General features: G+C 37.5%; 1 protein-coding gene and 1 long non-coding RNA gene across 2 annotated transcripts; both read left to right on the top strand.

The window, feature by feature from the left end:
• The first annotated feature begins 2785 nt into the window (after positions 1-2785).
• On the top strand, positions 2786-11182 carry LOC121369440. Its single transcript, XR_005957620.1, has 3 exons — positions 2786-2890; positions 8565-8746; positions 9245-11182. It is a non-coding gene; the product is annotated as an uncharacterized LOC121369440 (long non-coding RNA).
• A 1734-nt stretch (positions 11183-12916) lies between these two features.
• LOC121367417 lies at positions 12917-22170 on the top strand. The gene is made up of 2 exons (XM_041491572.1): positions 12917-13087; positions 17763-22170. The coding sequence occupies exon 2, from the start codon at positions 17764-17766 to the stop codon at positions 18544-18546; it is 783 nt and encodes a 260-aa protein (XP_041347506.1). The 5' UTR covers positions 12917-13087; position 17763; the 3' UTR covers positions 18547-22170.
• The last annotated feature ends 1813 nt before the right edge of the window (positions 22171-23983 follow it).

Below are 23983 nucleotides of genomic sequence, written 5' to 3'. Positions count from 1 at the left end.
CACCCAATAGCCGATGTATTTTTCGTGCTGGGGTGTCGTTAAACATTCATTCATTCATTCATTCATTAATTTGTAATTTAAAAAACACCGAAGAAGAAAAGAAAGAGGTTCATCATGATCAAAGGGCTGTAACTGTGATATTCTGGAACACTTGCGAAGGTAGCTGTGTATCATATATAGTAAAAGGAAGTAAATACCACAGCACATTCAACAACAAATTTATGGCCTAAACAAACGTGGTTCATGTTTCGGACTAATAAAAAAATTGAAAAATTAAACAACACGATTTATTCCAGAAAACGTTTCGCTATATTGTAAAAAAAATCCCAAAAGACTGAGCGTCTTTCCAACTATTAAAGGGCTTGTATAGTTTCGTCTAACAGCATTTTTAACTACTAAAATTACATATTAAAGACATGTTCTTGTTTAAAATATAAGTGTCTGTATATACAACGTGTTTGTTGTTATCCTTACGTTTGTAGTAATTGGATAATTGCTACAAAAGCTACAAGCATTAGAATCAATATAATGAATCATACGTAAGAATTTGTTAGTCGCCAGGATTCTGTGCAGAATTCTATATTAAAACCATGTTAAGGATGTATCTTTCACGCTATGGAAAGGGAGAGCAACCGCCGTTCACTTAGAACAAACAGATGTCTTTGGTGCATTCTGGTCGCATATTAAAATACATTATAAACTACTAACTTAACTAATTTTTATAATTTCCACACGTTTATGTATTCGAAGAAGATTATTTAATTTTTCACTTAAATGTAGCATTAGATACTATTATAACTGTGACGCAAACGATCTTTCATTTGTAACGACTAACTGGTATGTTTAATACGTGTGCTCAATATCGGTGTAAAGCATATCAACCAATAAACATATCACCGTCGTGCATCCAATGAACAACACTTTAAAATCAGTGAAGGCGTATTATTTTACAATGTAATTAACAAAAAAAACCAAAACAATTCGTTACCTATCATTCTTTTTATTGGATAAATCGTTATGTCTAAATCATTTATGTGCATTTTAGAAGAAAATGACCGTAAACGAAGAATGCAAAGCAGATCCTGCATAACTTAAACTGGAATACGATAGAAAAATGGTACACATAAAGTACAGTAAAGTTCGTTTGTTAACGAAACAGTGGCACGAAGCGGGGCACATTCATAATTAATCATCGGCTATTAGATGTCATACATAATAATATTATGATCATTACAGTTTAATTTCCAGTTGTCCATATTATTAAAGAATTATGATGTCGATCTGTATAACAACTCGGAAAATAGCGAACACATGCGCTTATGAAACTATTTCAACACTACAATTTGACTTTGTACTGTCTCGTCATAAACTACTTCAACGACGTTAAATTACGGCGAGTGGGGTTTGACTTTAATATTTAAGTACAGGGCATAGACATTGTCCAGAAAGACTATTTAGGACATAAATTGAAAAAATGTGCCAAGTGACGCCCATGGCAACACACATTACACACCTGGATTCATAGGTCTTGTCTTCCAGCTTTTCAAATGCGAATGACCGGAATGCGGTTGAACTGCCGTCGCTAAAGAATCGCTGGCGCTTGCAGAGACGGGAGAAAAGAATTTGAGCATAAAAAGTGTGACAATTAAAATTAAATAAATCTGCTGACATAGCTGCCTGCATTCAGCGTGAGAATAGATTCGTAAACTGAATCCCAAACCACACGTGTAACGTGCACGTGGTTTCTAATCACAATAATAACGTGAACTCAACGTTTTGTTTCTTGTTTTCTTATAAACACATAAAACATAAACTATGTGTCTAGACGATATAGTCTATAGACCACGTTGTTGTTAACACTTGTTAACATTTAACTTGGTACGAGTACAGGCTGCACAGTACCATACAGCCTGTACTCGTGGTTGTCTTCTGGAAATGTTAACAATAATATTAGTTTTTAATACAATGACGTTCTGGCTCTAATAAAATAAACATGTTTCTGGGGGTTATTTTCCATCGAAAAAAGTGTGTGTTGGGGGGGGGGGGGGAGAGGACACTTGCACGTTGGTCCCCCCTCCAGAAAGTATGGGGGGGGGTATGTCCCCCGCGTCCCCCACCAAGTGACGCCCATGGAAATATGTCACAATGGTTGCAAACCGAGGACAGTCCCTTAAAATTAATAATTGTAGGAATGAATGGATGGATGGATGGATGGATGGATGAATAAATAAAAACAAGAACAACAAAAAAAACCTAACAAAAACCTCATCTCTCGTAAACCCCACCAAAAAATAACATAAAATAAAATAATAAATGCCACAAAAAAAAGAGCAAAAAAACAAACCCTTTAATAAGATAAAAAAAAGAAAGATGAAGAGACGACATGAAAGAAACAAAAGCCTGGAATCAATGTAGGGAATTACACGTTTAGAGTTCCCACACGATCGAAGCTACTTGCTATCGGTTACCGAGGACACAACGTAGGCTATAAAGTCGATTTAGATCGACATGCAATCAACTCATTATTAATATTATTGATCATATTTTGACAATCACATTGCGAGTATAGAAATTAAGCCAATATACCGTTACATATTAAATAACGGATTATTATTAAACAACTTGGAATGGCGGTGTGTTGCATAGTAAAACTGGGTCACCACGACCTACTTTTCACTGGTGTGTCAGGTACCTCACCATACTCTTGTATGATATGAAGAGTTGGCTGGAAACTGTACATCGACAGACCCACGCAAATGCTTCACAATGCGTCTGTATTTGTTTTAGGTGTTACACTAAACCACACCTGAATAACAAGAGAAGAACATGGACACATATAGAAGAAACAACGATTGCTGTGTCAATGGTAGACATTCTGGAGATCCAAACGGTAACATAACTGTTTATAATGCAAACGATACCAGTCTTAAAGACTGTTTTAGTTAATCAAGACAACTTTGATCTTAGCTGGCATTTTGAGTCGGGCAAGTTCAATTGTTTGTCAGATCATTCAGAAATTATATATAATGTTGGTTGTCTCATTAATTAATGTATTAACGATAATATATCTGAAGATCATACAACAAATGTAATGTAGAATAGGAAACATAATGCAGATAAAATTAGTGCTATTACATATGTGTATTATAAATGAGAGTAGCATAGGCAGTAGAAATACATCAGTTGATACATTCACTCAAACACTAAATGATATTATTCTACCATACTGTTCTGTTACCACACACAACATTTGATCGAGAGGAAAATCACACCACACACTTAAAGATGACAATAAACAGTGGTTAAACGAATCTTGTCAACAACGATACATACAGTATAAAAATGCAATCCGGATGATCAAAAGTAATAAAACAAATGATAACCGTGCTGAGATTATATGTGTTTAAAAAAATACACATAAATATATAATACATATAATATAAAAATTAGAAGCAAAATTGAGACGAGAATACAAATGCCAACAAGGCTATAGGTTGAACTATTGGATAATATAATACTAAACACTTTTACAAACAATTCCAAAAACGAAAAAGTATGAAATCTGACCCGGGTAATGATGACTTTCTTAACGCCAAAAAAAAAAAAATCGTTTGTTTCCGGTCACCCGACCGACCCTAAATTTTGCCACCGACCCTGAACTTTTTTTTTTCCTGGGGTGGGGTGGGGTTGGGGGGGGGGGGAGCGCACAGAGAAGTTGTGGTCACGGATCGACAAAAAATCCTACCTACCTACCCTACTTTTTTTGGCCATGTTACCTGAAACAAACTTCTTTTTTGTTTTGGCCTAATCGTTTTAGTAAACCGGCAACTAAAGAACCAATCAATAACAAACAAGTTGAATTTTTTTTTTTCTGATTATTATCAGGTATCAGGCGATACTATTGTTAACCCGCTAGATGGAAGCATCACCGAACAGGAGATATCAAACGCTATACATAATTTGAAAAAGGATAAAGCCAACGGCTATGATAATATTTTAAACTAATATTTTATCAACTGCAACGATGTAATTAATGCCATGTTTTGTGCTAATGTTTAATAATGTTTTTGAATCTGGTAATTTCCCGCATGCATAGTCCACTGTCTGTATTGTTTCTGTTTTTAAGAAGGGAGATGCTAATGACACAGATAACTATAGAGGTATCGTCATAGTCCACTGTCTGTATTGTTTCTGTTTTTAAGAAGGGAAATGTTAACGACACAGATAACTATAGAGGTATCGCCATAGTCCACTGTCTGTATTGTTTCTGTTTTTAAGAAGGGAAATGTTAACGACACAGATAACTATAGCGGTATCGCCATAGTCCACTGTCTGTATTGTTTCTGTTTTTAAGAAGGGAAATGTTAACGACACAGATAACTATAGAGGTATCGCCATAGTCCACTGTCTGTATTGTTCCTGTTTTTAAGAAGGGAGATGTTAACGACACAGACTGTCTGTATTGTTTCTGTTTTTAAGAAGGGAGATGTTAACGACACAGATAACTATAGAAGTATCGCCATAGTCCACTGTTTATATTGTTCCTGTTTTTAAGAAGGGAGATGTTAACGACACAGATAACTATAGAGGTATCGCCATAGTCCACTGTCTGTATTGTTCCTGTTTTTAAGAAGGGACATGTTAACGACACAGATAACTATAGAGGTATCGCCATAGTCCACTGTCTGTATTGTTTCTGTTTTTAAGAAGGGAAATGTTAACGACACTGATAACTATAGAGGTATCGCCATAGTCCACTGTCTGTATTTTTCCTGTTTTAACGACACAGACTGTCTGTATTGTTTCTGTTTTTAAGAAGGGAGATGTTAACGACACAGACTGTCTGTATTGTTTCTGTTTTTAAGAAGGGAGATGTTAACGACACAGATAACTATAGAAGTATCGCCATAGTCCACTGTTTATATTGTTCCTGTTTTTAAGAAGGGAGATGTTAACGACACAGATAACTATAGAGGTATCGCCATAGTCCACTGTCTGTATTGTTCCTGTTTTTAAGAAGGGACATGTTAACGACACAGATAACTATAGAGGTATCGCCATAGTCCACTGTCTGTATTGTTCCTGTTTTTAAGAAGGGAGATGTTAACGACACAGATAACTATAGAGGTATCGCCATAGTCCACTGTCTGTATTGTTTCTGTTTTTAAGAAGGGAAATGTTAACGACACAGATAACTATAGAGGTATCGCCATAGTCCACTGTCTGTATTGTTCCTGTTTTTAAGAAGGGACATGTTAACGACACAGATAACTATAGAGGTATCGCCATAGTCCACTGTCTGTATTGTTCCTGTTTTTAAGAAGGGAAATGTTAACGACACAGATAACTATAGAGGTATCGCCATAGTCCACTGTCTGTATTGTTTCTGTTTTTAAGAAGGGAAATGTTAACGACACAGATAACTATAGAGGTATCGCCATAGTCCACTGTCTGTATTGTTCCTGTTTTTAAGAAGGGAGATGTTAACGACACAGACTGTCTGTATTGTTTCTGTTTTTAAGAAGGGAGATGTTAACGACACAGATAACTATAGAAGTATCGCCATAGTCCACTGTTTATATTGTTCCTGTTTTTAAGAAGGGAGATGTTAACGACACAGATAACTATAGAGGTATCGCCATAGTCCACTGTCTGTATTGTTCCTGTTTTTAAGAAGGGACATGTTAACGACACAGATAACAATAGAGGTATCGCCATAGTCCACTGTCTGTATTGTTTCTGTTTTTAAGAAGGGAAATGTTAACGACACAGATAACTATAGAGGTATCGCCATAGTCCACTGTCTGTATTGTTCCTGTTTTTAAGAAGGGAGATGTTAACGACACAGACTGTCTGTATTGTTTCTGTTTTTAAGAAGGGAGATGTTAACGACACAGATAACTATAGAAGTATCGCCATAGTCCACTGTTTATATTGTTCCTGTTTTTAAGAAGGGAGATGTTAACGACACAGATAACTATAGAGGTATCGCCATAGTCCACTGTCTGTATTGTTCCTGTTTTTAAGAAGGGACATGTTAACGACACAGATAACTATAGAGGTATCGCCATAGTCCACTGTCTGTATTGTTCCTGTTTTTAAGAAGGGAGATGTTAACGACACAGATAACTATAGAGGTATCGTCATAGTCCACTGTCTGTATTGTTCCTGTTTTTAAGAAGGGAAATGTTAATGACACAGATAACTATAGAGATATCGCCATAGTCAGCTGGTTAGGCAAACATTTTACTGCTCGATTATTCTGAGAGAAAACAAAATTATTACGGATGCACAATTTGGTTTTAAAAACATGTCAACTATTGACGCCGTTTTTTATTTTACAAACTCTTGTTAACAGAACATTGGAGAAAGGTAAACAATTGTATTGCTGTTTTATAGATTACAAGAAAGCGTTTGATTATGTAAGTAGGCAAAACCTATGGTATAAATTAATTAAACAGGGTGTGGAGGGGAACATGCTTGCAATATACTCTCTGATTATTGTATATGTAAGAACGGTGAAGGTGAAGTTCTATCATCATATACTTTTTTCTATGTATGTAAATGAGTTCAAGGGATATATCCCTAGTTTTTAAACACTAAGGCATATTTTTTACTATTATAGCCGTTTTTAATAACTGAAATCATACTTTACTCAGATGTTATGGTTTAGATTAGCCATTTCCGTACATTCGAAGTGTTTTTTGGTCATTCTGGTGTTTTTAATACCACAGAAGACATTTCTCATATTTTTAAAAACGCACGTGCGTCTCAGAAGTAACAGTTATGGGAGTCGAGTTTTAGTCTATTTTTAGAGGGTATTTCACCATTTCATAGTCACAGGCTCATGTTTCACTTAATTGTAACTTGTAAATTGTATCCAAATGTGTTACAGTTTTGTAGATTAACTAAACGTAGTGTTAAATTTCACGGGTTCAAACTAGGGTCTGTCCCTTTAAATGCAATTCTTATCTTATAACTGTCCATACAATGAAATACAGAAGAAGAAGTTTGTTTTATTTAACGACGCCGCTAGAGCACATTGATTTTTTATCTTATCATCGGCTATTGGGCGTCAAACATATGGTCATTCTGACGCTGTTTTTAGAGGAAACCCGCTGTCGCCACATAGGCTACTCTTTTTACGACAGGCAGCAAGTGATCTTTTATTTGCGCTTCCCACAGGCAGGATAGCACAAACCATGGCCTTTGTTGAACCAGTTATGGATCACTGGTCGGTGCAAGTGGTTTACACCTACCCATTGAGCCTTGCGGAGCACTCACTCAGGGTTTGGAGTCGGTATCTCGATTAAAAATCCCATGCCTCGACTGGGATCCGAACCCAGTACCTACCAGCCTGTAGACCGATGGCCTGCCACGACGCCACTGAGGCCGGTATGAAATACAGATGCTAACTATATTTTTATTAATGTTATTGTATGTCGATGATATGGTACTTTTAGCACAAACGTCAGATACAAACAATGCTCACTTCACTATCAAATTATACCGTAAAATGAAATTTAACTGTCAACACGGATAAGATTGTTAATTTTCGAAACATAGGGAAATACGAAATAATGAAGTATGGTTTTACAACGGAAATCAGTTAGAAGTTGTTAATAAGTTTAATTATCTTGGTTTATTGTTTTTCTATAATCATTGTTTCGATTCCACAACAGCTCAAAATATTAGGTGACATTTCCGCTAACGATAGAATCAACATCACCATCAGACCAGTGGTACAAGTTTAACCGATGATTTCACCTTGTTACCAGTATATTTTAATATGTTTTCGGCTTTAGATGAACTAAAATAAATATGTCAATATTTGGGTCCATAAAAAAATATTAAAAGGTTGATTTTTAAACCTAAATCATGTAATGTTTAATCAATGTTAATTAGAATACCTTTTTGTTAGCTTTCATTTTAGTGTAATCTTTAGTTATTACTTTACAAAATACAACCATACTTGTCGCAGTGGCAGTATTTAATTTAATGTTATAAACATTTTAAAACATGTTGTTAGGGATCGCGGTTCACGGTTTTGTCTTGACAGTTTTACATCTGGTGTATTCATAATGTGAGTGATGAGGTGGTTCGTTCAATCACTTTCTGATCATGTACACGTGTCAGTTTTGGGTGTGGTGAAATGCATCTATATGACGCTTAGTGGAGAGAGAATTTCTGAATGTCTAGACCATTGGTTGACCTTTGTGAGAACCTTCACCCATTCCATCAGAAAGGATATCAAGTGAGGGAAGCGTTTACCAAACTCCACACAGTGGCAATCATAGTACTCTTCTTGGCTGGAGTCACTGGACAAATGGTCATCGTACAGTTGCTCAGTTAGCAAATACCGGCTCCCAAAAATATAAGAAGAATTCTGTATAAATTAGTTTTTTGGGGGTTTCGGTTTGTTATATTTTCGGAAGTAATCACTATCTAAGGATAGTCTGAACCCTTGGCACACATTCCAAAGGGACCTCTGAAATTCCTACGTTTTCCTTTTTACTATATGCAGAATAAATATGGCTGCCATGACTTGGTCTTTCTCCAAACAGATAATAGTTCTGACTCCACAAGCTGCTGGACACCAAGATGTTATTTCTGGAGCAGTCATCAAGCAAGATTAACGATGTGCACATTTCACAATGATGATACCAAGCCAGAAGACGCCTGGAGATACTGGTTTCATAGGTCAAATCAAAGCTGTCCAGGGCATGGTTTAGATTCAGATCATCTGGTATGTCTCGTACAAAATAAATGAGCATATATATTCTCTTTTTGGGTAAGCATTTGTCCGACGAGTAATTGTCTATATTTTGTACGATAGAGTGGTATTGGTAATATGACTGGTATTTATAAATGGACAGTCCGTGTCATTGCAATATTGTTTGTTTTTTTAATTTTCCCTAGTGAGATATTGCAAAGAAGCGTTTACAAAACTTACTATTATATGCCTATTTCTACTTCATTATATACATAACTACTAATGTAATGCAAACATTTTACTTTTTCTCAATAATTATTTCATAAAGTGGGCCTTAACAGATCGATAAACATTATCGGTCCATAATTGCATTTTTTGCTTGTTTACCCCTAACACTATAAAACATGGTGTAATATATTAAGGCAATCCGTTTTGGAAAAGTATCTTTGGTTTTCATATTTACCAATGATAATACTGATGATATTTTGAGTTTAAAAAAGTATATCTTTGTAAAATCTTTCTCTTTTTTAGCACGATAGCTCGATGTGGCCCCCTGACTAACGGGTTACGGCTGCTCCAGGTGATCACGTGACAATACCAGTTCCACGTCTTCCTGCTCCGTAAACACCATCATCACCATTGTGGAATGTACATCACGTTATCTTTGACGACGACACGACAAATAAAGCAATGTGTTTGGCGTGAACTATCAGATTACGACAGCTTGTAAGTGACAACCATCCTATTGCAGAGCCAGGCGACAGCTTGTAAGTGACAACCATCCTGTTGCAGAGCCAGGCGACAGCTTGTAAGTGACAACCATCCTATTGCAGAGCCAGACGACAGCTTGTAAGTGACAACCATCCTATTGCAAAGCCAGACGACAGCTTGTAAGTGACAACCATCCTATTGCAGAGCCAGGCGACAGCTTGTAAATGACAACCATTATATTGCAAGTGCACGAGTAAGGTTTCGGGGGTCGATACCTCTACCAGCTGAAGCAAATTTGCTCTCCCCCTCTATAAACTGGTCGCCACAGTCCAGACCCCCCCCCCCCCTCCCCTGCTGAATTCCCCACACAAGCGCCTGAGAATGTTCTTTATAGTTGAATGTAGGAGGCTATATGAGAAGAGTAAGCAGCTATTATAAACAAAACGTGAAGGGCACTGACAACAGCAGTGGTCTTCAAACATTGTCACCTGTCTTCTACTGATGGTCACTATTGCTTTAGTCGGGGCGCTGACCGACTTTTTGGATATAGACCGAGGCATGGCAGCCACACTAATAGCAGAATGAGGGGAGACAACCCCAGGAGAAGCGTGTAACGAGTAGACAGCCCGGAGTCACGTTCAGAATCTGTGCCAAGTGTTTGCTGACAAAAGGTCTTGGAGAAATAGCTTTCGATTATAAGTCATAAGTGGACGCTGAGACTTTGTAACTGCTTTTGATTGAGTAAACTAGTCGGGGAGTGACAGTCCTCTCTATGGCGATGCAAGCGGGTGAAATCTGAACTGTTGTGCTAGTTTTGATTTAATACACTAGTCTGATAATGGCAGTCCTCTGTGGCGATGCAAGCGGGTGAAATCTGAACTGTTGTGCTAGTTTTGATTTAATACACTAGTCTGATAATGGCAGTCCTCTATGGCGATGCAAGCGGGTGAAATCTGAACTGTTGTGCTAGTTTTGATTTAATACACTAGTCTGATAATGGCAGTCCTCTATGGCGGTGCAAGAGGGGTGAAATCGCCAGTAAAATATCTCCTCAGGAGTGGCTGTCCTCCTATAGAGGAGGCACTAGACAGTGATTAGGGGAATCAACCACTAGTTTGCCAAATTCCTATTCGACATACGCCCCTGATAGTGTATTACGGTTTTGTCTTTTAGATTCCAAAAATATAACCAACTCAAACAAAAAATAAAAATAAATAAATAAATACATCTAAGCAGCATTTGACCCTTTAAAAATATTTTCATAATAGTATTTTCCCAGTGAGCAACTGGTCTGTGATCATTTCTCTGGTGACCAATTGGCTACATCCATGGCCATAGTGAACTGATGTTCTAAACCAACACTACTGTGATTGCCCTAGACATTCTGATATTCTCTCTCCACAGTTCGCTATCAAACGCTTGTGATAAACCTCTGTCGAAGACTATTATTTCTAAATAATACTGACGTCACAACCAAACTAGTTGTTTGCATGACATTGTGACATTGTGGTATTATGTTTCATTATGTGTATCTGCCCAAGATCTCGGGGCACGTTAAGTCAATACTTTTCATAGTAACAACCACACTTACTACGTCCCTCCGGACTATACCTACCCATACCCAGCTTGCATGATGAACCATGTACATGCCACAGTAGAAAATAACACAGAACTTTATTACACCCAGGCTGTTAGGCAACAGCATATGGGGAAACATGAACAAATACATAGTATAATATGTGACAAGACAGGACAGGGTTTACAGGAGAACATTAAATAGTAAATAATATAGTATATGAATAGTTAAATTATATAAATACATGTATACAGAAATACAATGTATGGACAGAACAAAAATACATATATACAATAAGTCAATAATATTAGGTATAGTAGAATAATTGAAGTTCATTATATAATATTTTATACATGTACTAGTATATTTCGATTTATTAAAATAGTTTGTTTTTGTTTAACGACACCACTGGAGCACATCGATTAATTAATCATCGGCTATTGGATGTCAAACATTTGGTAATTCTGACTCGTAGTCATCAGAGGAAACACGCTACATGTTTTCTAATGCAGAAAGGGATCTTTTATATGCACTTTCCTACAGACAGGAAAACACATAGCACGGCCTTTCTCCAATTGTGGTGCACTGGTTGTCACGCGAAAAAACCAATCAGCTGAATGGATCAACCGAGGTGGTTCGATCCTGCGACGCGAGCACCTCAAGCGAGCATTCAACCGACTGAGCTAAATCCCACCTCCGATTGATTAAACTAGAGACATCTGTGCAATAATAATAAAGCATCTTTAACTCGAGTGATGTGGTATATATTGATACACATAGCTATGGTCTTTTAAATTTATCATTAATTTCTTTAATTAATTTGATGACTTTTCTTAGGACACTTATTTTATTACTAGTCATTAATTCTTTCAATTTTAGGGTATTGGGGTTTACATAATAATATTGCTTTAGGAGTGCTTTTTGAGACTTAGTAAAGAAGGCACAAGTGAATAGATAATGATATTCATCACCAATATCGTTAGAATCACAAAGTGTGCATAGCCATTTTCTACTGGTTTATTATTCCATCGTTCTATTTCAATCGGGAGATAATGATTTGATGTTCTGAATTTAAGAATAATGATCCATAGTTTTTCAGGCATTATGGTGAGGTGTTGTTGTTTTTTAATTAGTCGGTTTTTAAAAATTGTATACTTTTTGCCTCTAGAAGATGATGCAATGTTATTGTTCCAAATTTGAAGGTATTGGTCATGTTGTCTCAATTTGATACATTCAAAAAGTTGTTTTTTGTTCAAAATCTTTGAGACAGCCATTTATCAGTCATACCTAGGTTGTTAAATAATTGATTAATATGTTGAATCCAAGTGTAGTCCTGTAACATAAATGCATGCAATAGAAAGGATAGGGTTTTTTTTAACAGGAAGCAGCCGTCTCAGGAAATGTATGTGTATGTTTTCAATAATGTCAGTGTTTTCATAACCCCATAATTCACATCCATACAGAAGAATAGGTAATATCATAGTGTCAAACAATTTTAACTTACATTCTACTGATAGATTGTTATCTTTAGATTTAGATAAAACAAAATACATTGCTTTTGTAGCTTGTTGGGATACATTTTTTCTTGTTGTGTTGAACTTGTTTTGCTTATTAAAAGTTAAACCTAAATATTTATATTTTAACGTTTTGGAGAACTTTATTTCCGATTGTAAAATATTTCTTGTAATCATTGGTTGTGCCATTAAAAATTAAAATGTTTGTCTTGTTGATATTGATTTTAAGCTTCCATTTATTACAATAATTGTGAAACATGTTAAGGGTATGTTGTAAATCACGCGTGATCGCTACACGGTAACAGGTAAAAACAGCGGTCACTGAAACCGGTTTTAGTTACTCACACGTGATATAAAGAAGCAGTTCACAAAGCTATAAATAGACCTGCGCACACGTCACAGGATGTTCACGCTTGAGTGGCTGTTTGCCATTGTTGATTAAAAACAATCTATCGATCACCTGTCTGGGGACCCGTCCCAGTTGGCGAGTGTGTTGAAACTGATATTAAAATGGCCCCGCTTCGACGAAACAAGTGATCTAGTTGGGCTCGACACCTGCTTTCACAATTACAGGTGAGTATAGTCTCTGTCACTATTTTCTCTCAACATCACCTTGGCAATAATACCTGTGTGACACACTACTAAGTACCAACACATACACGCATCAACAGTTTTGTAGGACGAATACCGTGGTCGATATTTTACCTGTACAGATATTTAGGAAGCTGTGGATTAATGCGATAATTTTCGTTCTATATCTGTTTGAGATTGTCAAGAGTATTTCTAATTGTTGTGTTGATGTTAACGAGCCATGGAATTAATTATTTAGCCACAAAGCTTCTTCGAAATTGATTTCATGGTCGATTTTGACCTAAGCTCATTAAGGTTCTTGAAGATAGACTACTTTAGCCTTCATTATATTACCATACATGTCTGTCTCCTCTATCTCTCTCTCTCTTTCTGATTATCTCTCTCTCTCTCTCTCTCTCACTCTCACTCTCCCTCTCCCTCTCCCTCTCTCTCTCTCTCTCTCTCTCTCTCTCTCTCTCTCTCTCTCTCTCTCTCTCTCTCGTTGTCCCTGTCTCCTTGTTTCTTTGTTAGTCTTTGTTAGTCTGTCTTTTTGTATTTTACATTCTGTCTCTCTGTCTGTCTGTATGTATGTATGTGTCTGTCTGTATATGTCTTTGTCTATCTCTGTCTCCCTCTCTCTTTGTATATCTGTTTCTTTCTGTCTCACTCTGCCTCTCTTTGTTTTTCTCTCTCCCTGTCTTTGTCTCTCTGTCTCCCTCTCTCTTTGTCTGTCTCCTGTTTTCTTTGTTAGTCTGTCTTTTCGTTTCTTTCTTTCTGTATCTTTACATTTTTATCTACCCCCTCCCCCTCTATTGGACTCTGTTTCTCTCTGTCGGTCTGTCTCCCTGTCTCTCAAATCATAGTTTTATGACTAGAACGCCAAGCAGTGGTACGTGTTGCTCATTGCGATATAGACAGACAAGAGCCGTTGCTTGTATCCGGAAAAAAGTATTGTTCCGTACGAAAGAAAAACAAACACAAACGTATGATCCTGCATGGTGGTGGGGGGGGGGGGGGGGGGGGGGGGAGGGGACAATATCTCAAAAGTTTGGTAACGAAAAGTCGATTCACATGTGTTTTGCCTGTAGGTAACCGATTGTTCAATTACGTGATTTGCGTAAACTAATAATTTGCCTTAAATTTGCATTACAATTTGTGTTGTCTTCTGAAGTTTCCACCTTTTAATTTGAGAATGTGTAATAAAGTTGTGTCACCAACACACGAACTGCACGACCGTTCAAAAGCTATGAGCATGGGCGTCATTTGGTGGGGGACAGGGGGGACATGTCCCCCCCCCCACACTTTTAGCAGTGGGGGGGACAGAATATCTGATGTCCCCCCCACTTTACTCTAAATAATGTTCTCAGACAGCCCGGGAGGGGGGGGGGGTATGCCCCCAGACCCCCCTAGAGTCGCTTCACGCCTAGAGCGCTCGCGATTAGTCGCACGAAATATTGTTAGAACCCAATTGTCCCCCCCCCCCCCTTTTTCCTTGCAAATGACGCCCATGGCTATGAGGTGTCCTGTAACTGCTGATTACAAACTTTGAAACGTCTTGTGAAATATACTATTTATATCTAGGTTTTGTTATTACAAGTCGTATTTCCATTATGTAGCTATATAGTTAATTTAATTGCCGGTGTTCGTTAAGAGAGGTATTATTACAATCTCTGTCTATGGGATGGTGCATATAGACAATCCCTTGCTACTAATGAAAAAATAAAGCGGATTTGCTCTCCAAGACAATATATCAGAATGACCAAATGTTTGATATAGCTATGTTGTATTATTTATGTTATGTATTCAGCTGATCAATCTAATTAAAATTAGCTCCATTACATGTGGATCTAACAGCAGCCCGTTGGAACTCTTGTCCAGCTGACCTTTCATTCGACCAATCAAAACCTTACTTGCAAAATCATGCCAGTGATTTGAAAAGAATATGAAAACACTCGAGATTATGCCGAGGGTATACGAAATTTTTCGGGTGAATTACGAAGTATGCCGGAAACCGATTTCAATTTAAATTGTATATAAAATTCGTTTCAAGGCGAATAAAACAAAACCCCGTGATGGTATAGCCATAAAATCTGTTTATACTAATATACAATCCAGAGTTTATTACTGCACTTTTCCCCCTGTTTTTTTAATGTTGAAATAGACCAACAAGTTCGCCATTGCATAAATAGTCTCGCCCGATATTTTTAGAATTTGTATGCTCCCAAATAACACTATAAAAGGCGAAGTGTAATTGGTCGATATTTAAATTGTTATTTATAGATAAAATGTCACCTGGACATTTGAGTCCACGCAATGCTGTTAGATCTACTGGTAGACCCAGTAGAGCTAATTTTAATCAGATTGTCAGCTGATGAGTTGTAAAACTGAAGAAAAATAAAGAACTTGAACTTGACATCCAACAGCCGATGATTAATAAATCAATGTGCTCTAGCGGTGTCGTTAAACAAAATCAGTATTAAGAGGACAATGCAGTGGATTATGTTTTTACAACAGAACGGTAGTACTAAAGAGATATAGGTGTATTCTGATCTGATTTCGGGGTAGGAAATGTTAAAGTTTGTTTTTGTTTAACGACACCACTAGAGCACATAAAATTATTAATCATCAGGTATAGGATGTCAAACATTTTTGGTAATTTTGACATATAGTCTAAGAGAGGAAATCCGCTACATTTCTCCATTAGTAGCAAGGGATCTTTTATATAGACTTTTCCAGAGCCAGGGTTCAGCGGTAGAGCGCTCGCATCACAGGTGAGGCACACAGGATCGATCATCCTCGATGGACGCGGAGCGTTTCCCGTTCCAACAATAATCCCATGATTCGTTGTATGTACTGTCGTGCGTATGGAAAGTGCATATAAGAAGATCCTTTATTGCTTTTTCAGTAATAGTAAACCTATGTGACGGCTGCGGGTTTCCTCTTTTTATCTCCGTCGTCCGAGTGTGGACATAAACATATGTTACATGCCAAAAATGTATTGTTTAAAATGTTCTGTGTTGACATTACACAAATATTCCTTTTTTTGTTTTTGTGAACGCGCTACTGATTTCCAACCGATTAATGTGGTCATGACTCAGTGTTGGCGAATTCAACAGCGCCGTGTATTGTGGTATCTGTCCAGATGTCACGAACTATAAATATGATGATCACAGTTCAACATTTTCTTCAGCGACACAGTTTCACCAGCTTCATTTCCATTTCTAGAATGCTATTGTAACGTCTGGTATGTCAAATAAATAATAAACTTGCCGCGAGTTGTTATCAATAATTACAAGTGCATGTCCCATACTACACGGACATAAATCTGATTAATTCGTTTTCTCTTTCTCCTGTACCCTGTAACATACTAAGTATATAATATTTATCATTGTACAAAAATGTCGATTTTATGTCGTGTAATCATCCGATTCACATAAAACGCCTTTAGACGACATCATATATGAGGACGTTTTTACAACGAATATTTACATGGGAAAAACAGGACACTTAACAATTCTTTGTTTAATCTTCTTCTTTTTATGTATTAAAAGTAGTTCTCTTGGTCATGTGGTCTCAATAACCGAATAAATGTCTTGTGTTGTCTTGTCGTGTCTTGTGTCTTACCTTGTTTAATCTATACATTGATGGTATGTCATAACTACACACTACTTTAAGGGGATACCTGATGACAAGAAGTGACCAAATATAATATTAAGATTTTTATGAGTTAAGACTTAACATAGTATTTAGTAGTATTGGGAATAGTGTATAGATCTGCGATTTACTGAATGTTGCTAATTTCAGGAATGAATTTTGAAGTTCCAGAGGGTACACTTAACGTTATTACAATTAAACAATTCTTTAATTCCAATGTGCTGATATTTTTATAGTAATATGTCTTGATAAACATTTTTCATTAAAAATTACATTTGAAATGATAGTGATATCCATGTCCAATATCGTTTTCTCTTTACGCAGATTGATTGCTTATACAGGTGGCACGTGTTACACCTAGCATGTTATGTACAGATTAAAAAAAACAGTTGGTGATATCCCCGTGTCTTATTATGACATCTCTCAGATATCTATCTTCATATACCCGGCTCACGTGTCACTTGTACACACTGCGTGTCACATTAATGTGCGTTTGTAATGACGAGTTTTAGTTTCTGTTAGGTAAAACGGGAATGAAAACGTTGAACTACAGAATAAATACGCAATGGATTAATAATAAAAACACTTGTGCAGATGTTTTTCCTAGGCAATTATATAACTCGGTGTAGGACCGCACACCCGTTCTTCGTGATTATTAAATAATTTATTTAAATATATAATGATCAATTACTTTTTAACATTATTCACATTATACTATAACATGTCAATCTGCAGTTTCTTTTGCACAATGTAAAATACAAACACAGCTACATTTTTTTAAATTAAACTCGTGTGTTTTCTCTATATAATATTATTGGTAAATCTACATAATTTACAAAAATCATCTCTACTTTTAACAAAGAACGACTAAAAGGGTATTATTTGTCAGGCAGGTTAGCAAAAATATATAGAAAGCAATTTGAGAATTGAATGTTCAATGTTTTAGCGTTTTGCAACTTTAAATATTTCATATATTCATTCTGTATCTACTTTTAATATTTGTTTCGTTTTGTTTTGTGTTCAGAATGGCAGATCGAGAATCGCACGATGTCAGCCATCTTGTCGCCAGCGACTCACATGACCTTGACACTAGCAGAGATTTGAAATTTGAATCCAACTTTGCCGATATGGTATCCGCAGGTCACGTGAACGTAGCTTTCGATGCGTCATCAACGGACCCTCTACCTTCTGAACACTCTCAGCAAAATGGCAATGGTCACTTGAACGCGGCTTTCGAGGAATCGTCAGCAGACCCTCTGCCTAACGAAAACTTTCAGCAAAATGGCAGCAGCCACTTGGACGGGAATGCTAACCTAGACCACGCGAAATGCGTCCAAGACGGCACCACTGACGCAGACACCAGTATTTCTATTTCACGGCCAGTGGTGTTTGACAACAGAGGAGGTCACAACGTCGTTCTCCAGGAGAGGGTCATGACGACGCTTCCGGACGGGTCAAGGACGATTGAGACTCGGGCAATACCTGAGCGCGGTCGACAGTTTCAGCGTCCGCTCCGAGCGAGACGGATCACCTTCATCAAAATATTTTCAGTTATCGCGGCTGTGATGTTTTTCCCTACCGGAATCCCGGCCTGTTATTATGCATTTAAGACGAAGAAGGCGTTTGATGAAGGTCTTCTGCAAGGGAACATTGACCTAGCTATCAAGTATGTCACACGCGCTGAGCGACTCATCATAGTCTCGATAATCCTGGCTATCGTTGCCGGGGCGTTGGCTTTGGCCATGTACGAGAGAGCTGTGAACGCGAAAGATTACTCGTATCATCCAGGGATTATTATTGGAGGATAAACAACCACCACTGTTGTTCTTGTTATCCAACCAAGTTTTGGTAGTGGAAACCCACCTCGGCACTAAAACGATAGAACAGATCAATTTCAGATGTCCCAGAATGTTCTCAATGTGTTCAGTGCTCAGCGACAGTTCAAAAGTATAGAGCAGTGTGCTGACGCCAAACTCCACCGCCAGGGCCGTACCCTCCGGGGGGCGGGGCAGGGGGGGGGGGGGGGGGGCAGGGGGGCAGCTGCCCCCCCCCCCCTTTCCTGAGAATCTTGTCCTTTTTTTTTATATATATATCTCCAGTAATAGCATAGAAATGTCAGGGTTTAATTTGTATAGTGTTTAATTCCCTGTATTTTGTATGTCATACGCTCAGGTAATATTCTAGAGGTTATAATATGTTATACGGCTACAGGTCTCTGACCGTCCATATTAAATAATAATACTGTATATCGAGACAAACGCGCTAAAAATAGAACAGGAAATGCATAACGGAAACAAAATCTAAAATGGCAATGTCCAATTCTCCAATTTCTGATGCGCCGAGCGCTAAGAAGGCAAAGAGATACACACAACAAAGTGTATCGTCTTTTTTTCACAAATCAACAAGGTAAGTTGCTGTCAAGTCTTGAAAAATTACCATTTGCATTAATGTTGACACAATCGATGTCACGGACACGATGTGTTCAGTTGAATAATAAAATTAATGCTGATTGTATATTGCCTAATCATCTTAATAGACCCTACTACTACTGTCCCTACTATTATAAAATAATATAAAAGTGGTTTTTTGTGTGTGTTTTTTTGTTGTTGTAATGAGGTGAGTTAATATAGCTGTATTCCTACAGAATCGTTTCCAGAAACAAAATGCGTGCACATAAGTTGCAGCAAGGCATGCGTTGTCAAAACTGCGTTCACCGACACGTGTTCACGAACGCTAAGGGACTGTCTAAAAATGTCATCACTTCTCCTTAAAGGAATAACCCTCTAATACTTTTCAACACCCCCTGCCCCATCCAAACTAATTTAGTCAGGGAAAAAGCAGGTGTTGAAATGTTTTGTGCCACAACACTTGTAGGACGAAACTGACAAGGTGTATCTTAAATGACAGACTCGGCAAATCTTGAAACAAATCGGAAACAGGACATTTACGTATAACTGAAGCACTCGTACCCGTGAATTTGGAACATCTTACACCAACATGCATGGCCAAAATAAATGAATACTATTCGAAATTTCTGAAACGGGGAGAGTATCTTCAAGTTGAAGTAGAGAAGTGGAAACACTTGTTCCAACATACTCCAGTAGAGTCCAGACCAGCGGATGGTTGTACCACTTTGGCAGCCTGCAACAAAGTGTATTTCCCAGCAATTCACCGAATTCTGGTGATATTCCTCACTACTCCTGTTGGCAGTGTGGCATGTGAAAGATCATTTTCAGCACTAAGGCGCTTGAAATTGTGGACCAGAGCAAGTATGGCCCATGATCGCCTTAGTGGACTAGCTATGCTTCTTTGCCATCGGAACACACCATACATTCCTTGCCCAGAACAGATATACTCTACAAAATGTAACTGGAGCCAATTAGCTCATTAAATTAATGTACTACAGCTGTAACAAATGTACAATACTGAACTGCAATAAAAACACAATGTGCTTCAATGTCACCTATACCACAAACTCAATATGTGACATTGCGAAACAAGAGCTGTATCTACCTGACATATCTTACAGGAATGACCTACACATCAGATTCTTCAGGAATGTCCTACATTTACTATACAAATCAAACAAACCTGCAATTATTTGGAGAGGAAAAAACCGATTGCTATATCATGCTATCAGAAATTGAATATAACTTTGGAATTTGAATTCATGACGTCATACTGCCACTTGTCTATTTAGACTTCGAAATAAAAAAAACACTTGTCTGTTTAGCTTGACGGATTGTTGTCACAGTAAGTCTGTTTAGCTTAAGAGTGCAGCTTTAAAAAAACATCTTAGACTTGACCCTAAGTGCCGTCCTAAATTTAATAATGCCCTCCAAAATAATATAGTAATTCAGATCCAACAACGTCATGTCCCAACTCATCTAAACCCTTCTTGCATTATAAAATCCTACAAGATAACTAAAGTCACCGTTTGAAAATGGCTAACTTTACGAGTCCTTTAAATAATAATTTTAAAAAATCGGGTTACAATACTCTGCCAAATAATCATTGAAGTTGTTTAAATTTATTGTTGGAAATTGGTCAATTTTGTAATTCATGTCAGGAAATCATGCCCCGGACTTCTAAAAGGTTCCGCGTTCTTGGACAAGTCACAATTTGTTTTATATATAAAAAGTAGTGCCCCCCCCCCCCCCCCCAACTAGGATTTTGATCAGGGTACGGCCCTGAAAAGGTCCAGATTTAATCTTTATAGTATGTTAAAAATTATTTATAAAATTTAGTGCCCCCCCATGGATTTTGGTCAGGGTACGGCCCTGACCGCAGTAACTTGTTTTTTTGTGTGTTTTTTTTTATATTAATATTCAGGCATGAAGCTGTTTTTAATAGGGCATTATTGGTCTATTCGTACGAGGGGAAATGTAGACGAAATGGTCCACTGGGTTCTTATTCCAGGACCAGACTACGCCACTGATATCGACTACTACTAGCCGGTGCCGGATGGCAGTAGCACGTTGAAGTTTAGAACGCAAGACGAATATTTATAATAATAATTGTTAAATGTCTAAAGGCGAACCTCTATCCTCAAATTGGGTATCAGTGGGTCGAAGTTTAGAACGCAAGACGAATATTTATAGTAATAATTGTTAAATGTCTAAAGGCGAACCTCTATCCTCAAAATGGGTATCAGTGGGTCGAAGTTTAGAACGCAAGACGAATGTTTATAGTAATAATTGTTAAATGTCTAAAGGCGAACCTCTATCCTCAAAATGGGTATCAGTGGGTCAAAGTTCGAAGTGCGTCCAACTTTTCATTCAATGTCGCAGTCAATGCTACCATCCCTGCTATTGGTGGTAAATGTGGCAGTGTTTGTCATAAACAGTTTAATTTGGCCAGTAAATTTCTATATTTTAATTTGAACCAGTCTTCATGTAGTAGCTACTACTGTGCCAGAAACGTGCCGGGTCGGTCTACATATAGGGTGACAAGTTTTGTGCGGAACTAGGGTAGTCGGAGGGTGGGTGCTGACACACCGTAATCGTAAAGTTGTTCTAGAAGTTATGATATTTTCCCTATGTATTTATTATTTAAATACTAGTACGATTTTAATTTGTAGGTAGCAGATATGTAAACAATGGCCCCTCCTAAACTCCCCACCCTACCACCACTACCCCTACCCCGGGATTAATTTTTGAACAGCCATATTCCGCACTCGCATTATGATCAGAATCTACTGCTGGAAACTACTCGTTATAAAGATGAAACTGTGATTGTGGTATATACCATATAACGAATGCATTTATGAATGTCATGTGTATACTATTTTAATTGATATTCTTATTTCACCTGTGTACATCGAATCTCAAATTTATTAATATATCTGTATATATAGTCTTATATACAAGTTAGGTGTACTGTAGAGTACAGCTCTCATTTGTTACTAAACATTAAATAATACTGTATATTTCCATATCTTGTTTTAGTCTTTTGTTCGTTAACGTCAGTATAAGAATACAACCAATTAGTCGACATTATATTACCATTGCTTTCAGTCACATTTAAAAAAATATAAACTCCAATTCGTTTTATTTTAACCTTTTTGTGTTTGTATCTAATTACGGTTCAAGCACGCTGCCATGGGCACACACTTCAGTTATCTGGGCTGTATTGCCAAGACAATGATTATAATTCGATCTAGTGGCTTTACGCCTTCCCATTGAGTCATTAAAACTCGACCTGGGTGGGAACCGGTGCCTGGATACAAACCCTATACCTACCAATCTTGAGATTAACCACTACACCGCCGTTTTAGAGGTCTTTGTATTACGAAATTAAAAAACACATCCGTGTATGGACATTTTCCCACTAACAGTCTTGAGATTAACCACTACACCGCCGTTTTAGAGGTCTTTGTATTACGAAATTAAAAAACACATCCGTGTATGGACCTTTTCCCACTGACAGTCTTAAGATTAACCACTACACCGCCGTTTTAGGGGTCTTTGTATTACGAAGTTAAAAAACACATCCGTGTATGGACCTTTTCCCACTGACAGTCTTAAGATTCAATCTTTGCTTGACATTTTTCATTGAATTTTGTTTGTATTAGTGCTTAATTTCGAGGCGGGTTTTTTTTGTGGAAGATTAGCAGTGTTATATTTGTAAAATGTATTTCAAAACGAAGCCACGGCATGCAACTCAAAGGTCGTACAGTATGTACGTTTCTAGAAATGGCTGCTATTCGGTGATAGTAGCATATGATAGAGGTTGTACTTACTTCTTATCTAGATCAATCGTTGGAAATAATCATATGTTAGAAAATTAATACCCGTAATTTAAAATGTGACAGGCTGTAGTTTGTTAATACCCGTAATTTGAAATGTGACAGGCTGTAGTTTGTCAACACCCGTAATTTGAAATGTGGCAGGGTGTAGTTTGTCAACACCCGTAATCTGAAATGTGACAGGGTGTAGTTTATCAACACCCGTAATCTGAAATGTGACAGGGTGTAGTTTATCAACACCCGTAATCTGAAATGTGACAGGGTGTAGTTTATCAACACCCGTAATCTGAAATGTGACAGGGTGTAGTTTATCAACACCCGTAATGTGAAATGTGACAGGGTGTAGTTTATCAATACCCGTAATTTGAAATGTGACAGGGTGTAGTTTATTAACACCCTTAATTTGAAATGTGACAGGGTGTAGTTTATTAACACCCGTAATGTGAAATGTGACAGGGTGTAGTTTATTAACACCCGTAATTTGAAATGTGACAGGGTGTGGTTTATTAATACCCGTAATGTGAAATGTGACAGTGTAGTTTATTAATACCCGTAATGTGAAATGTGACAGGGTGTAGTTTATTAATATCCGTAATTTGAAATGTGACAGGGTGTAGTTTATTAACACCCGTAATGTGAAATGTGACAGGGTGTAGTTTATTAATATCCGTAATGTGAAATGAGACAGTGTAGTTTATTAATATCCGTAATGTGAAATGTGACAGGGTGTAGTTTATTAATATCCGTAATGTGAAATGTGACAGGGTGTAGTTTGAAAAATATTCCTTTCTTTGATGGGCGAGGCGTAGCCCAGAGGTACAGCGCATGCTTGATGCGCGGTCGGTTTGGGATCGATCCCCGTCAGTGGGACCATTGCGCTATTCCTCGCTCCAGCCAGTGCTCCACGACTGGTACATCAAACGCTGTGGTATGTGCTCTCCTCTCTGTTGGATGGTACATGTAAAAGATCCCTTGCTGCTAATCGAAAAGAGTAGCCT

The sequence above is a fragment of the Gigantopelta aegis genome, chromosome 3 (assembly GCF_016097555.1).
Source record: "Gigantopelta aegis isolate Gae_Host chromosome 3, Gae_host_genome, whole genome shotgun sequence".
In the NCBI taxonomy this organism is placed as follows: Eukaryota; Metazoa; Mollusca; class Gastropoda; order Neomphalida; family Peltospiridae; genus Gigantopelta; species Gigantopelta aegis.
Note: the sequence above shows the minus strand (reverse complement) of the source record. Positions and strands in the feature narration are given on the sequence as shown.